The following is a 14711-nucleotide window of genomic DNA, read 5'->3' as shown; positions in this document are numbered from 1 at the left end:
GACAATAGGCAAATTCATTACAGACTTGATCACATGTCATACCAGAGTCCGACAGACATAGTGCATAACCACATTGAAATGAACAGCGCACCAACACTCACAACCCAAATGCAGGAAGCAAGTGTATTAAAACACAAAACATTTCCAACCTTTCACGCGCAAAAACGTGACATACACTCGATCGTATTTTTGCGAAACTTCTCTGCAGTATTTCCGAACAGATGGACAGACAAGCAAAGAATACAGTTTGTAACGGGGTATATAACAGGAGATGCCGCCTTATGGGGAATAGAAATGACAGACAAGTGCAGGAGCTGTAATGAATTCGAGAGGATGTTACGGAACAAATTTTATACTGATGATGTTCAGCAAAGCTTAAGAAAAGAAGTGTTCAGTGCTGAAATGTCCAATTCGAAACACAGCAGTCTCAGAAGGTATTTCGGAAAATATTTAGCAAAAATTAAATTCTGGGACACGCCAATTACAAATAGAAACGCGATCATGATTTTGAAAACTAAATTGCCAATCTCTATAAGAGAGAAATTAGTTAATGCTTCCGAGGACGATACCGAAGGATGTCTTTTCCTGTTGGACTCATTGGATTTGCTTCGCGAAGACGCGGTAGCAAATGTTGGTAGTGCTCCGAATGAAGTGAGCAGGTGAAACAGTGGAGGTTACGCGGTCAACAATGGCAGTGAGGGAAGAGCGCGCGGTAGCGGCGCTTACTACCAACCGTCCGGCGGCTACAAAAGTCAACAGGTGTCGTACGGAAATGGACAGTTTCGACCGAAGAATAATAATAAACAACGGTACAATCTAATGACTAGTACACAACGGCCACAGTACGGAAACTCAACACACAATTATCCACAAAATCAGTACGAAAACAAACCAACACAGTAAGGAAATTATCAGAGCGAACCAGCCTGTAACAGGACGCGTGAGTGGAAATCACATAAATGGCATGGGACAAGTGGAGGACAACAACATTTTGCTAATAATGACAACACAATACACTACATGGTCCAGAATACATTTCGACCTGCGACAAATATAAATGTTTCCGGTCATTAAAAATGATGATGCAGGAAATCCGAAACCGAAACGGCAAAAGACTGCACAAATCTAATATGCGCAAAGTGGATCGTACACGCGACAAGATCCCTGTCCACCACCCTTCGTGCCACAGTCACAACACCAACACGAAACAGAGGAGACGTTAAGGGCGATATCCGATAGGGAGAACCACCACAATCAGGAAAACTAGAAACAGCATTTTTAGCCTCCACAAGAAGCTGACACCAGAATCAGGTAGGCGTTGATTTCAGTGACAGCGTATGCAAACCTCTGTAAGAAAGCATTTTACCAAAAGGTAAGTAAGGTTATTGCATATAGAGAAGGTGAGAGAATCTTATTAAATCATCGAAGCTACGAAAGAAAAATCGTAAGTGGCAGCGCGTTTATGAAGGCCCATATGTTATTGTCAGGAAGCCGCACACAGGAAGTTACTTGCTAACCGACCCCGTGACTGGAAGGATTAAAGGTCTGTTCCACCACAGTGACTTAAGAAAATTCCACAATGGTAACACAATAAATTTACAAGTATTAGTAGCATGAGGCATTTACCAAGCATCATCAAAGAACAAGGTAAGTCGTCAACGACGAATGATAACTCAAGAAAACTGACATGCCAGCAGGTATTACGTCTGGTGGTCATCATACAGTGCTGACTGTATTACGAAAGTTTGTAACGATCTGTTAATTGAATACAGGTAAAGGAAAATGTCAAAGAGAGAACTATGTACTAATTTTAAGTTAGTATATAAGTATTTGATGCATGCTCGTGTGGTAATCAGCCCCTTTGGTAATCAGTTCCCGATATGTATAAATCAGAGAGGAAGGAGTCATCAGTGCCCTTCTCTCGGGTCTTATAATGAAGGATTTTTTTTTTTTTTTTTTTTTGAGAAAGTCCCTCGGAGGACAAGTTGAACTCCTGTGTAAAATAAATGGTTATAACTTTTCGTGACTAGAATCAAACAATAACAGAGGATATCGTAATGAGAGCGACACATTACCTAAAAAAAAAAGTAAATTATAATATGCTAAAGATCACGTGTAAGATCCGATGCTTAGAAGAAGTAATGTATGTGGAAAACTTCATTAGGAACAGAGTTTTAAAGTCTATGGAAGATAAGGTATGCTGACGCAAATTCGAAGGTGTAGTAAGTAAAAGAAGGGGCTGAGATAACGCTATATTATAAGTTCCATGGAAATGTTACACTTAAGAAATGCTAGCGGCAAGACTAAATGTAGCGATTAACAACAGGAGTCCGCAATGCTTTGCAGAGTGATGTCGCAAATAAAGAAATAAATAAAAATAAAATGAATGGATGACAGCTTCTTGTAGAAGGCTAGAAAGGCAAGTAACAAAGTAAATAATTGGTCAAACGAGCACATGCATACAGGCATGTAAATGAATAAATTATATTTTCTAAGTTAATGACACGCAAAAAGCAACTGCAACAGCATAAGCGCTCGCATACAAATGTTTCTTGTTTAGTATGATAATTTTTATAATGTCCAGATTATATAAATGCTGATTTTTGTATTCCTTTATAAAATCTTATCCAAAATACCGACCCCTGATAATCCTTCAAACATCCTATTCCGAGGATCAGCTCGTAGAGGTTTACTTGTACTGTCTGGGCGAAGCAACTCATACGAAAAGCGTGTAGGTTCTCGACGAGATCAGTTAAATTTTGCTTGCTGAAGCCAATTAGATTCAAGCCACTGGTTTGGCATGCAATTGAGTTTGTTGTCTTTGTAACACGCGATTAGTCCGTCATCGCCGGTATATTTTTAAGAGAATAATATTCAGCATGGAAAAGGAGGCAGTCTCTCTGTCTGGAGGCTGTCCTCAATTTAAGTAACACAGTAAACACAAGTTAATGGACACACAAATGAAAAGGGTAATAAAAAGAGGCGTGTTCTGAAAGAGGAAGTCAATTAGTTTGAGACAGTTAAAAAATGTAATAAGATTTTGATGGCAAAGAACAAATGAAACTGTTAGCTCAGTTTATAAGAGGAGATTGAAAAATAGTTTTAAGTGGAAGACGTAAATTTTAACTGGTAAACAAGAGAGAGCCATAAAGAAAATGATCGACGTGAGCGCAACGAATATTGAGTGCTGTTCATATCGTCACTGTCACCTGCTATAGACGAGCCTTGTTCATCTCTCTCCAGCAACTGACTCCATTACCGACTATGCCTCCCTAGACCAGAGGCGCCGACGCCAAACATATATTGGCAGTGTGCCATACAAAACCCTGGCGCCACAACTTGTCAGCCACTACCTGCAGCGGCGTCCAGTGCTGGCTCAAGTTAATGGTGTTTCGATGAGTTTGAAGAGTGGCTAAAAGTGCGTAGTTGGAAGCTCATCAACCGTCGTTCCTAATCTATACGTGTGTGTATGATATTTCATTGAAGTGTCATGAGGTAGCTCTGTCTGGCAGCATAGGTTAATCTTCAGAAAGTGAACTTTAACGTGTAATTTAGATCAGTAATGCCAATAAGTGAGCCATGTCTATTTTGATTAGTACTACAGACAATTTAGATTTGGAAATATTTAATATGTAAGTCTATTGTAAGTTGTAAAGTTTGTTACAATAATCGAACTTTTCTCACTCACAAGCTCCATTTAATATGTAAGTTATATCAGCAGTACCAATTATGCAAGCCATATGTACTTTATGTAAGCCTACAGAACAATCAAGTTATGCCAGTAGTAGCTCCTGTGTTAGTACTCAAAATCTTTGTGATAAAATACACAAAAAATTTTATTTAGGTCTAAAGACTGAATTTTTGTTTACAGTCAGAGATATCAACATATTACGATAAGCAATTTTCACATGTCTTATATGTTTTGAGAAACAATTTTATTTTGGTGCAAAGATCACATTTTCGAGATATCGAACTTCCATATCTCTATGGAACATTGGCCATCATTCTCTTTAATCCTTTTGTGTTTACCTTTCATATTTGGTACATTAGGAAAATATCATTTATGTTAGAGAACAGTTCAGTTGTGACAGTATAAGACTACAACACAGTGCCTCATAATTCTCACTTCATTTCTTTTTCCAGTACTAATACTATTTTCCGAACAGAAAATTTGTATTTTACTAGTATGTTAGTATATTTGTTGCGAAATATTAAAAATCAGTATTGTAAAATTCTATAACAGAAATGGTGGCCAGGTTAGGGATATTGCATTGTGTAAAATCACAACAGTTTCTTAACAGATGACACTACCATCACTGAGACGTGAGCATATGCAGACAGAGACACAGACTCTAGAGATGCAATCGAGACATTGGCTAGCCAGTGCTAGCATGTGTAATGAAGTGCATTGTCAGTGTTGCACTTAAAGCGACTCATGACAATGAAAACGTTTAATGAGCGATCACAGATCTGGGCCAGAGTTCATTCTGTAGTTAAGAGGATGTAGCAAACAGAATTTTGGAAGAAGAGTGCTATGTGGCTATAGTTACTACAATGTACTTGTTAGTGAATGAACAGGCAATTGCCAATTACTGTTGTTACAAAATGCATCGTGATGCAACATCTTCAGGTCAGAAACTGACACTGTGAGATTTAATAGTGTATGTTTGTATAAGACTTGCCAGTGCTGTAGCTTCACCTAAATTGAAACTTATATTGATTTTGTTAAACTGTAATTAGTTTCAGTTTTACTGATTTACACCATTAACCACCAGTAGGGTCCTTTCTCATGATTATTATTACAAATGAGTGTCACTTTATTTAAATAAACAATACTTGATTTGGGATAAAAGTGCACTTCCCTATTAGAAATTGCAGTTAATTATTTCAAAAGCCAGAAGCAATTTTAATTAACTGAAATTCATGTTCCATTATAACTCATTTAACCACATCGTATAATGATCAGAACAATGACAACTTAACAGGAAAGTGACTTTAAGTTACTGTCAAAGCGGCATCAAGTGATTATATTTTCTATATACTCGTATTTTTCGTGTAATTTGAATCTTGTTTTTCGTAATTTCATCGTTGTTTATGGTTTTTGCTGCTATCTGTAGGATCAAGTTGAGCAAAACTTCTAGCTAATATCGTAAGACTTATTAATTAGTTCTGGGCGTTGCTTCACAAAGCCTGACGACAGACAACATTATTATGAGTAATGTAGCTCAGAACACACCGCATTACGTGTTGCTAGTGGCTAATCAATACTGTTACGTAGTAATTAACTGTCATCTGTGTTTTTATAGTGATATTTTCTTTTGAGCTTCCATGTGTGTAGCTATTGTTTCCGCCTAAACTCGTTTCAGTATTTGTTACATAATATTTCTTCCGCACAGACATACATAATTTCATAACTTCTGCTCAAGCACGAGCTGGCGACCATAAATATCCTTCAGTAACTAACATTTCAACCAATCCAGTTACTTATTTTATCACAAAATTAGCTAACTACGCTAAATTATTCAGCTGGGGCACAAAATCTGTTCCCGATCATTGTTGTTCAGGTAGGTATTTATTCGACAATGGTCAAGTTAAAATCTTGCTGACATTCTATCGTGTAGCATTTGAACTTCTGAATTAATGCCTTTTCTGTGAAGCACAGAACGATAACTAACATTAGTTATTAATAAACCGAAGAGTATGGTTAGGTTATACCAGTAGAGCCACACGTGTTTTGTACTCAAAATCCTTATATATTTTTATAAATATTTCTTATTTGCTCCAAAGATCAAATTTTCGTTTGAAATCAGAGATACAACCGTATTAGCTGCAACAAGCAACTTGCGTGCGTTTGGTATTCGAAATCATTACGTATTTTGATAAATAATTTTGTTTTGGTGGCAATGTCTTTAGCTCTTACGAAAATATGCAGTTAAATGATGCAAAGCACTTAACTTCTCATCAGTACTTTTAGTACTGTTGTTGTACTAAAGTCTCGGAGATGTGTAAAACTGTTGGGTAAACATGCTGTCACAGTCAGATCCTAGTAATAAAAACTATTTTAGTATTTAATAAGATCGATTATATTTTTATAGTGTATAACATGATGCATTGTCGTATTTCCTCCTAAACCAGTGTTTGGTGAGCCTCCTAAACCAGTGATTGGAGAGGTGAAGCATTTCTAGTACTGAAAAATTGCTAAAAACGTCAAATGATAGAAGATCGTTCTTTGTACCATGACCAAATTTCCTCAAGTAAGCCTGAGATCTAAATGTTAAAATCTTAACATGTTTTGATACACATTATAGACAAATTCGATCGGAAATGAGATAGCGAAACTTCATTTGAAAGTCGACGGTCCTACGTTAGGCGTCAAGTGTAAGTTACACATTAATTGCATTTTTCCAATAGCTGACAATTACAGAATAGTAACTCAGACCGCCTATTTGTTTGTGTCAACTACCACTGTAGCAAAGTATTTAACCAACATGGGGTTTTTACTGGTAAATGCTAGTTCATTTTAGGATATAAGCTCATTTACGCCTAAAAAGAAGTGTCAACTGTCTGTTCAGAATGTTATTTTTAGCTACATGTAGGAGTAGAGACAGAGATGAAATTTACTGATGAGACACTACAGTATACAATATAAAAAAAATTTTACGGAAGAAGAAAACAGAGGGAATAATGCAATTTGCTTACGAGACAGCACAGTATTAGACATAAAATTCTTGATAAATAATGCAGGTGTGGAACTTCATGCAGAGTGTGTGTGTGTGTGTATGTGTGTGTGTGTGTGTGTGTGTGTGTGTGCTGTAAGCGCGTGCACGCTATTGCACATTCCTGAAGAGCATTTACTGTCGTTCGCGTACTTCTGAATGTGATGCAAAGTTCAGATCCCTCTGAACACGGCCAAGATGGCGGCTGTAGGGGTAAACTGTGATTAGCTGCTGCGTTGAACTTTCTTTTTTCATCATGTTCTAGGCCATAGGTATGTTCCCTTTTCCAAGTATACAGCCATCATCTTGGACTTCCTACGGATCTTGTACCAAGAGGTTTGAAATTTAATGCTTGTTTTGATGATCTCGAATTTGTTATTCTAGGTAGATGTTCTAGCCATCTTAGTCGACTAGACTTGAAGTTCTCATTTATCGCATATATCCCAAACTCTGCAATTATGTATTCGTTTCTTAATCTATCTGACCTTGCACAGTCCTTCTTATCCCTAGAAATTTGGATTTTACTTTCCTGCTTTTTAATAATTGTCCAAATTTCACTGCCAAACAGCAACGCAGGGGCGGCCATTACCTTACAAAACTTAGTTATTGCGTCTTTCCAAATTTATTTTTCAATGTTGTACTGATTGTTCTGCATATGATTTTATATTTCAGCAGTTTATCTTGAATGACGATTTGGTTCTGGTAGGTCACAACATTTTACTGGTAACTGAAGTGATTAACGCGTTTTCTTTTTCTTCGTAAGATAATGGTGCGACATTGTCAGCTAAACGCAACATACTAAAAAGTAATAATTTTAAGCGTGGATCAGTTTGTTATCTCCCGGTCTAAATCATATGATCAGAATATATATTAAAAACCCTGTACCCTTTTAAGACACATTGATTTATAGCTATGTCTTCATATCTTCTGATGTAGCATGCTTAAGCTATATTCTTATTTTTGCACCTCTACATAGGCGGCTTTCTATCACCTTTATTATTTGCTAAGAATATCATTTCTTGTCTAACTTGTCTCATGAAATTTTTCTACCTACATGTTCGAAGGTTTTCTCTAAGTCTTTAGAGGCGATGTGTCTATCTATATTAAACTGTCTCGGTTTTCTAAAACCGTTTCGTTGTTCAGATAATAGATTTTCATCAAAAATTTCTAGACATTGTTTTATTATCGAGGCACACGTTTTATATGCTGTGTCTGCTATTGTTGTATCACTCTAATTATTGGATTCATTTCGTTTAGCTTTTTGAAGACTGACATGACATATGCAACTGCCCACAGTTTTTGGATTTGTCGTTTTTTCCAAAACATAATACATAAATGAAGAAGTGTTAGCTTAAAAAATAATCCTCCATATTTATACAACTCTGCATTTACACTGTCAGACCCTGTTGTGTTGGGTTCCAAGTTTTATTCCGGGCATCGGTTAGTTCTTGGATTATTATGAGATCGCCATCATGTGATTTATCTATTACAGGGGGGGGGGTGTACTCTAATTTTTGGTTGTCATTACACCAGAACTGTTTATAATGTGCTAGCCACTTATTTTCTTGTGCCATATTTATGTTTATTGTCTCTTTTTCAGTGTTTTACTCAAATTCTTTATCTTTTGCCAGCTATAGCTTGCTTTATTTCTAAATAGTGTACAGTTCTGATCACGAAATTATTACACGACTCTTCAATTGTTTTCCTGAAAGTGATTTATACTTTACTTCTTTTCACTCTATATTCTTGTTTCCCAAATTTTGTTTTCGCTTGTAAATGTATGGAGTATACATGGTTCCATCCCTCACTGTTTTCTTTGCTCCATTTCCTTAATCCTTCGCATGTCCTGCATTATTCTTTTTTTCCAAATGTTCATTTGCAGCCCATTTAATGCATAGCTTTATATTTTGGCATTCGATTTCTCAACTATCATTTATCTGGATAAATGTTTAGATTCCTCCTCAAGGATTGCCTCCTTACCACGGTGAGGAGATTTTTATGTACTGTTATACCCTGGAAGCTATTCTGGAGGGAGCTTAAGCTCCTGGCTTGGTCATCCATGCCAGATAGGTCAAAGGGTTGGGACCAGACGAAGGTCAGTCCACAAAGAGACCTCTCATTGTGGACTGCTTTCAGGAGGTCTCAGATACAGGACAGAAAGGGTTCTTGGACTTGATGAAGCCAACCTTCCTAGAGAAAATAACCTCAAAGAAAAGTTGATCAGCTGCTATCTTACAGCTATGTGATTGGCTTACGAAAAGCTAGGGGAAGTAAACCTCCATCAAAAATTGCTATCACGTCATGAGACCAAACAGTGGCAGCGCCACCAAGTGTCTATCCTGGCTACAGGGTGGCATCCCATACCTTGGACTGTAATTTACTCATACTCCTCAAGGAACCCAGCTGTACATTACATGTAATGGCAGATAAAATGCTAGACTGTGAGGGTGCAAAGTATGTGTGTATATGTGCGATAGAGGTGTTGTTTACTTGCAAGGTAGAATTTTTGCTGATTAACTGTGTACCAAGTTGCTGCCGACACAGCATCTGGCCCCTGCACCTACTCGACCCATACGTTTGACATCATATATACCGTACTGAGTTGTATATGTACTGGCGAAAGGATCTGTGTTGGTCAGGCTGATGCAAAGGCTCCATAGCCACACTACTTAAGAGATTACTCTCAAATAACATCGTCAAGCAGTGAAGAAAGCAATTACACATTCCTAGGTTTCACAAATTTCTTTATTGATTGCGGAACTTTATGTGAGCTTGTAGCATGTTGACATTTTATTTTAGCTCTGATAGACCTGGAAATACTAATGACGAGACTCAGCTTCCTAGAAGACAGTTCTTCTCAAAAATTGGAGTCAAGTACTCGGCAAAGGACAAATACTCAGGGTTTGTATAGCATTTCTGTAATAACTTGTCCACATTGGCTGCAAAGCTGGGTGACGATGTATCTTGATCAAAATCGACAGCTGCTAGGTTCAGCATAACGGGCAGCACAACGTAGGTGCAGAAGACCCCTACTAGCGCTAGCTGCTCCATCTCTCTCCTTAGCTGGTTCAGTGGGTAGGCGACCGCCAGTTCCTGCAGCCGCAGGGCCCGCAGTGTGTGGTGCAGGGTGCGGTGGTACTCCGACAGCAGCAGGTCGGTATGCTGTTGCAGAACCTCCAGGCTGGCGCTAGTGTGCAAGAAGTATTGCAGGTCCTCCGCTGGAGATCCGATATGGGCTCCCTGAAAAATCCAACAGTAATCAATTAATCATTCACCAACACAAGGTACAAGCTTTTGTTTCCTAGTGAGGCAGTTCAAGAATGAAATAAGATGGCATAACAACTTGAGGAACTTTGATATCGTGAATTGCATCTCTCCACAACTAAATATGGGTCACTGCACTCGCCATGCTGTGTCTGCATCATCAGCACCACCTTATTTTCCTGCTCCAACCTGTTCACATCCACAGTTCAAAGTATGATGGGACACGATTTAATGTCATTACAGACTAAGTATCAGTTCCAATGCTTGATGAAGTTCAATGGAAATGAGTTTTGGCTTTGTAAGGAACCATCATGGCATCAAACTCAAGTAAAGTGAGGGAAACTACAACAATCCTAAATTAAGATGGGAGTTTTCAGCCTATTTCAAAGAGGACTCCATGGCAGAGTGCAAGCAGTCTCTACAGAACTATAAAAAACAAGGAAAGAGAGAAGGGAATGCGATAGATCTTTCTCCATACCTGCAGAACATCTGAGGTAATTAAACAGTTCCAGAAAGGAATGTACACTGATTTAATGATTTTCTCCATTCCTTTGTTGGTGTAATGTATGTGCATCACATCAAATCAAGTGCTCTAGAAACTCTCTCAAAGTGAGGATATTTTCATTACATTGAAAATATGGTAATGCCTTTGGGTTGGATGTATATTCACGAAATTATATGAGGTCATCAAGAAGGTATTTTAAAAAAGCAGCAGTCAAATTCATTCCATTTACGATGTGGTGGTGTTAACTGGTTTCATTTATAATAATCATAAACACACCAAGTTTCCAGACCACAAGAGAAGCCAGTGGTTGGAGCTGCCGTAAGGTCACAAGGACCAAGGGCTGTATGTGGTCTAAAATCCGCTGAACTTCGGGCATTATGCCAAAAAGTCAAAGATATGTTAGGCTGGAGCAGTAAATTAAAGAAAGGTTGCTTGATTATATGGAGATCTAGTTACCCTTTACTGCAGACGATAAATACCATATGATGAGTACTGTGCACTGTGTGAACGCTAAAGACAAATACACTACGTCAGCCTTAGTACACAGTGTGCAAAATAAAATGGGCTCCTTATGATAGCAACATACGTCATCCACATCCAAAGCAGATGATGCAAGTAAGGTTGCCTATGTTAAGGTGAACGAAATAAATTCCAGATTACTTACGTCTATATAGTAGGCTAATAGAATGTTTTCGTGCATGTCATACACTGTACATCACTTCTAACTTCCCCATGATTAATTATGAACTTTCAAGATAAGTATGGAATGTTATCTCAAATATCAACAAAATTTGTAGGAGATACGACTGAATTTTGCATGCTGATTTCCTAAAGCGATGGTAGCATCATCAGGAAATGATTTAAGTGACAGCCATAAAAACTGTTTGGAGCTGTAAGTCAGTTTGATAATATTACTGTAGTTATTACCTGATAATCGTAAAAAATGACTTGGAGCTCCTCGTCTGAGTACTGGAACATCATATTGTTCTTCTGGAAGTCCCCATGCAGCATAACAGTGAGTTTGTTGTTGCACCTACTGACAGCATCAACAGCTCGCAATAACAATTTGTCTGCGAATTGCAGGAACTTGTCCTTATACGTGCGGAACCACGGATAGCGGCTGAGTATTTCAGCCATCTTGAGGATGGTGGTCTTGGTCTGCAAGTGGCGCAGTGGGCCCTGGCTGGAGCCAAAGAAGACAGACTCTCTTAGCAGCGGCTCAGCCTGGGCATCCTGGCATGCATTTCTTGCGGTGGCGGCGTGAAGGCGCGCCAGCCCACGCATGGCGACCAGACAGTGCGCCAGATCCAGCCCGCGAGCGGAGGCGGCACTGGGGGCCTTGCGGAAGCCCGCGGCCACCACGTCCTCCAGCAGCAGGCAGCCGCCCCCGCCTCCGAACAAACCCGGGCAGGCGGGCCACAGCGGCCGCCACGTGCCACCTTCAGCAGCCTTCAGCGCCGCCTCCGCAGCGGGCAGAGTCCTCGTGTACAGCGCGCTCTCCCTCCGGAACAGCATGTCGGAGATGAGCGCACCGTCCCCGCCTCCGGGCAGAGACGCCTTCACCACCAGGCTGGCCACGTCTCCGCCGAGTGTCCGCCCCCGCAAAAGCAGTGTTTGGCTCATGAAGCCGCCCCCGCCGCTGCAAGCGTTCTTCACCTGGATGCTGTCCTCCACCACATCGAACCCTGCCTGTTTGAAGGCTCTGACGAGGAACTTGCTGCACGCCCAGTCAGGTTGGGATTCCTTCTTCACTGTTTCTAGCACCATTTCTAGCAATGTTTCGCTCAGGTACCTGCTAGTAAAACATAATTTTCACTACAAATTCATATTGCTCTTTATGTGGCAGTCAATCCAAAGAATACCTAATGAAGTTCTCCATTCTAGTCTAATTGGTGAAAGTCTCTTCATCTCTGTATAAATATTGTTACCTACAGTACATCTATTTGATGTTGGAGGCTTGAGTCCTCCCTCGGACATGGGTGTGTGTGTTGTCCTTAGCGTAAGTTAGTTTCAATTAGGTTAAGTAGTGTGTAGGCTTAGAGACCAATGACCTCAGCAGTTTGGTCCCTTAAGAATTCACACACATTTAAACATCAGTTTGAACATATTTGCTACAGCAAAGACTTGGTCTACCTCTGTGAATTTTGGTCCCCACACAACCCACCATTACCAAACCGACGATCCCTTGTTCTTGTAGGATGTGCTATCTATATATTCCATATTTCTGTCACGTTTCACCAAAAATTAGTCAGGTCAGTGTCTCTGTTTATCTGGTGTATCAAACTGGTCTTCAGCGTTCTTCTACCATATTTTGAAATTTTCTAGTCTGTTCTTGTCCGTAGAGTTTACCATTAACATTCACTTCTATGCAGGGACAAACATTGCCAGAGAATGAAATGGCGGTCGGTCGGTGCCATGGCCTGTGGATGGAGTTTACATTTTTACGTGTAACTCAAGGAAATAGAGATTATGTTGACTAAAGTGGAAAATTCAAGATATCAGGTTTCTGTAAAGGCGAGAATAAGGTTTGAAAAGAAAAGCAGCAGCTCAGCATTTCACATTCCCTTAATGATATTCAGGGTATGTGCTCAGTTAGACAAGCATGTGGACGGTGCCTGCCAGCCATGCCTCCGAAGTATTGTCAAAACCTGCTCTTCGTTTTCAGCTACTTTGAATTGGGCTCTGATACACCAAAGTTTATAAACTCATTCTGAATGCTTTACATATGTCTGCTGACGTCAAAGAGCAGAATGGTTTATACCAAATTTTCGCAAATGCGGAGGATCTGATTAATTGCGTGAATATTTTCTACATTTCTGAAGACTGTCTGCTACCACATAAGAATGGGACATAATGAATTTAGACGACACTCCTAAAAGGGGTTCACTGTCTACCTATCAGTCAGAAGCAAACCTAAAACGACATTCTCCGATGAAATATTCTCTTAAGTAGCCAGTAAAATCATCCTGAATCTGGGAGAAAGCACGTTTACTCACCTGGTAAACCAGTAGCACGCTGGAGATTCTCTGCCTATGATTGCTGTTGCTTAGATGCACCTTTATATAATGAATCTTTCGAGCGTTTATCTGCTCCCTGACACTTCGATTAATTTCTGTCCTTGGAAGTTTGATAGCTTACTTCTGATTACGGGCTTTTTCAAGATCAAGCAACCGCAAAATAATTGTTTATGAACGACGGGGGTAAACTACAGATCTAATCGACAAGTTGTTATCACTGAGTACTGCTACCGGTTAAATCACTTTTTCCAACAGTTCTTTGATCCCCAATAAGATACTGCATCGACTTCTACAAAGTCCCTCGCAAATTTTGTACTTGTATCACTTTCAGAGAAAAGACTGTGGCTCGTCTCAGAGTGTTGCCCAGTGCAAAAAACCTCTCAGCTATCCCTCCGTGTTGTGTAGAGCTACAGGAGTGTTGTTGACTGCATAAGAAACGGCACAGTCAGACAGTATTTCGTCATGCAGCCAATCACCAAAAAAAAAATACGAGAGGGTCATTATCGATAGTATGCACAGAGAGCTATTCAGGGAAGAGTTATAAAGTTTGCGTACAGTCTCAGTGAGAGTGGGCTAAGACCGCAGAGTAGACCAAAGTAGCGGTGAACAGATAAATTCGTTGAAGATATCCGTATTGCTGACAAACTATCAGAAGACGAACTGGGTCAAAACAAATGATTAATGTGAAACCATAAAGCTAAACCTAGTTTCCAATGGAGAAGGTTGGGAGGAAGAATAATATCGCTCACCTTACACCCATCTTCCAAATTTGAAATAGGTAGATTTTTCACATTTTTACGTCTTTACTGTTTTTACTTTTATTTTAATTGGTTGGCTTCCATAAAATGACCGAACACCATATCAGGACTGGAAATGTTGTACTGTGGTTCGCCTTGGCAATTCAGAGTATACATTAGTGTAAGTTTTATTCTAGTACTAAAGTTACATAGGCTTAACAAGGAAGAGATTTCAATATGAAACAGATTTTTCATCCACAGTGTCCTGAAACGATTTAAAAAATCAAAATGTAACACAGGATATGCAAAAATTCTACTGATAACATCATAAGAAATGATGAATCGCCGATGGTACACACTTAGTATGTTCCCATTTCACTCCATGTTAATGACTATGTATCCAGTTTAGCAATAAAATGTTATTTTGTACGTCCTGTAAGAAGCTGCGGATAGATAAAGTCTAAAACTACCA

At 39.3% G+C, this 14711-nt stretch overlaps 1 protein-coding gene across 1 annotated transcript; it reads right to left on the bottom strand.

Annotated features, from left to right (window-relative positions):
• Positions 1–9548: 9548 nt before the first annotated feature.
• LOC126335809 (uncharacterized) lies at positions 9549–12252 on the bottom strand. The gene is made up of 2 exons (XM_049999273.1): positions 11413–12252; positions 9549–9956 (listed from the first exon to the last, which is right to left on the bottom strand). The coding sequence occupies exons 1-2, from the start codon at positions 12250–12252 to the stop codon at positions 9549–9551; spliced, it is 1248 nt and encodes a 415-aa protein (XP_049855230.1).
• Between the last annotated feature and the right edge of the window lie 2459 nt (positions 12253–14711).

This window comes from Schistocerca gregaria, chromosome 2 (genome assembly GCF_023897955.1).
Source record: "Schistocerca gregaria isolate iqSchGreg1 chromosome 2, iqSchGreg1.2, whole genome shotgun sequence".
Taxonomy (NCBI): Eukaryota; Metazoa; Arthropoda; class Insecta; order Orthoptera; family Acrididae; genus Schistocerca; species Schistocerca gregaria.
The sequence above is the reverse complement of the archived record's forward strand: the minus strand, read 5'-3'. Positions and strand labels throughout refer to the sequence as shown.

Excerpts from the sequence above, each read along its gene's own strand:
- LOC126335809 (XM_049999273.1), bottom strand. The coding sequence starts at position 12,252 with ATGGTGCTAGAAACAGTGAAGAAGGAATCCCAACCTGACTGGGCGTGC. Across the intron at positions 9,957-11,412 it reads TCATTTTTTACGATTATCAG|GGAGCCCATATCGGATCTCC; the intron begins GTAATAACTACA and ends TGGATTTTTCAG.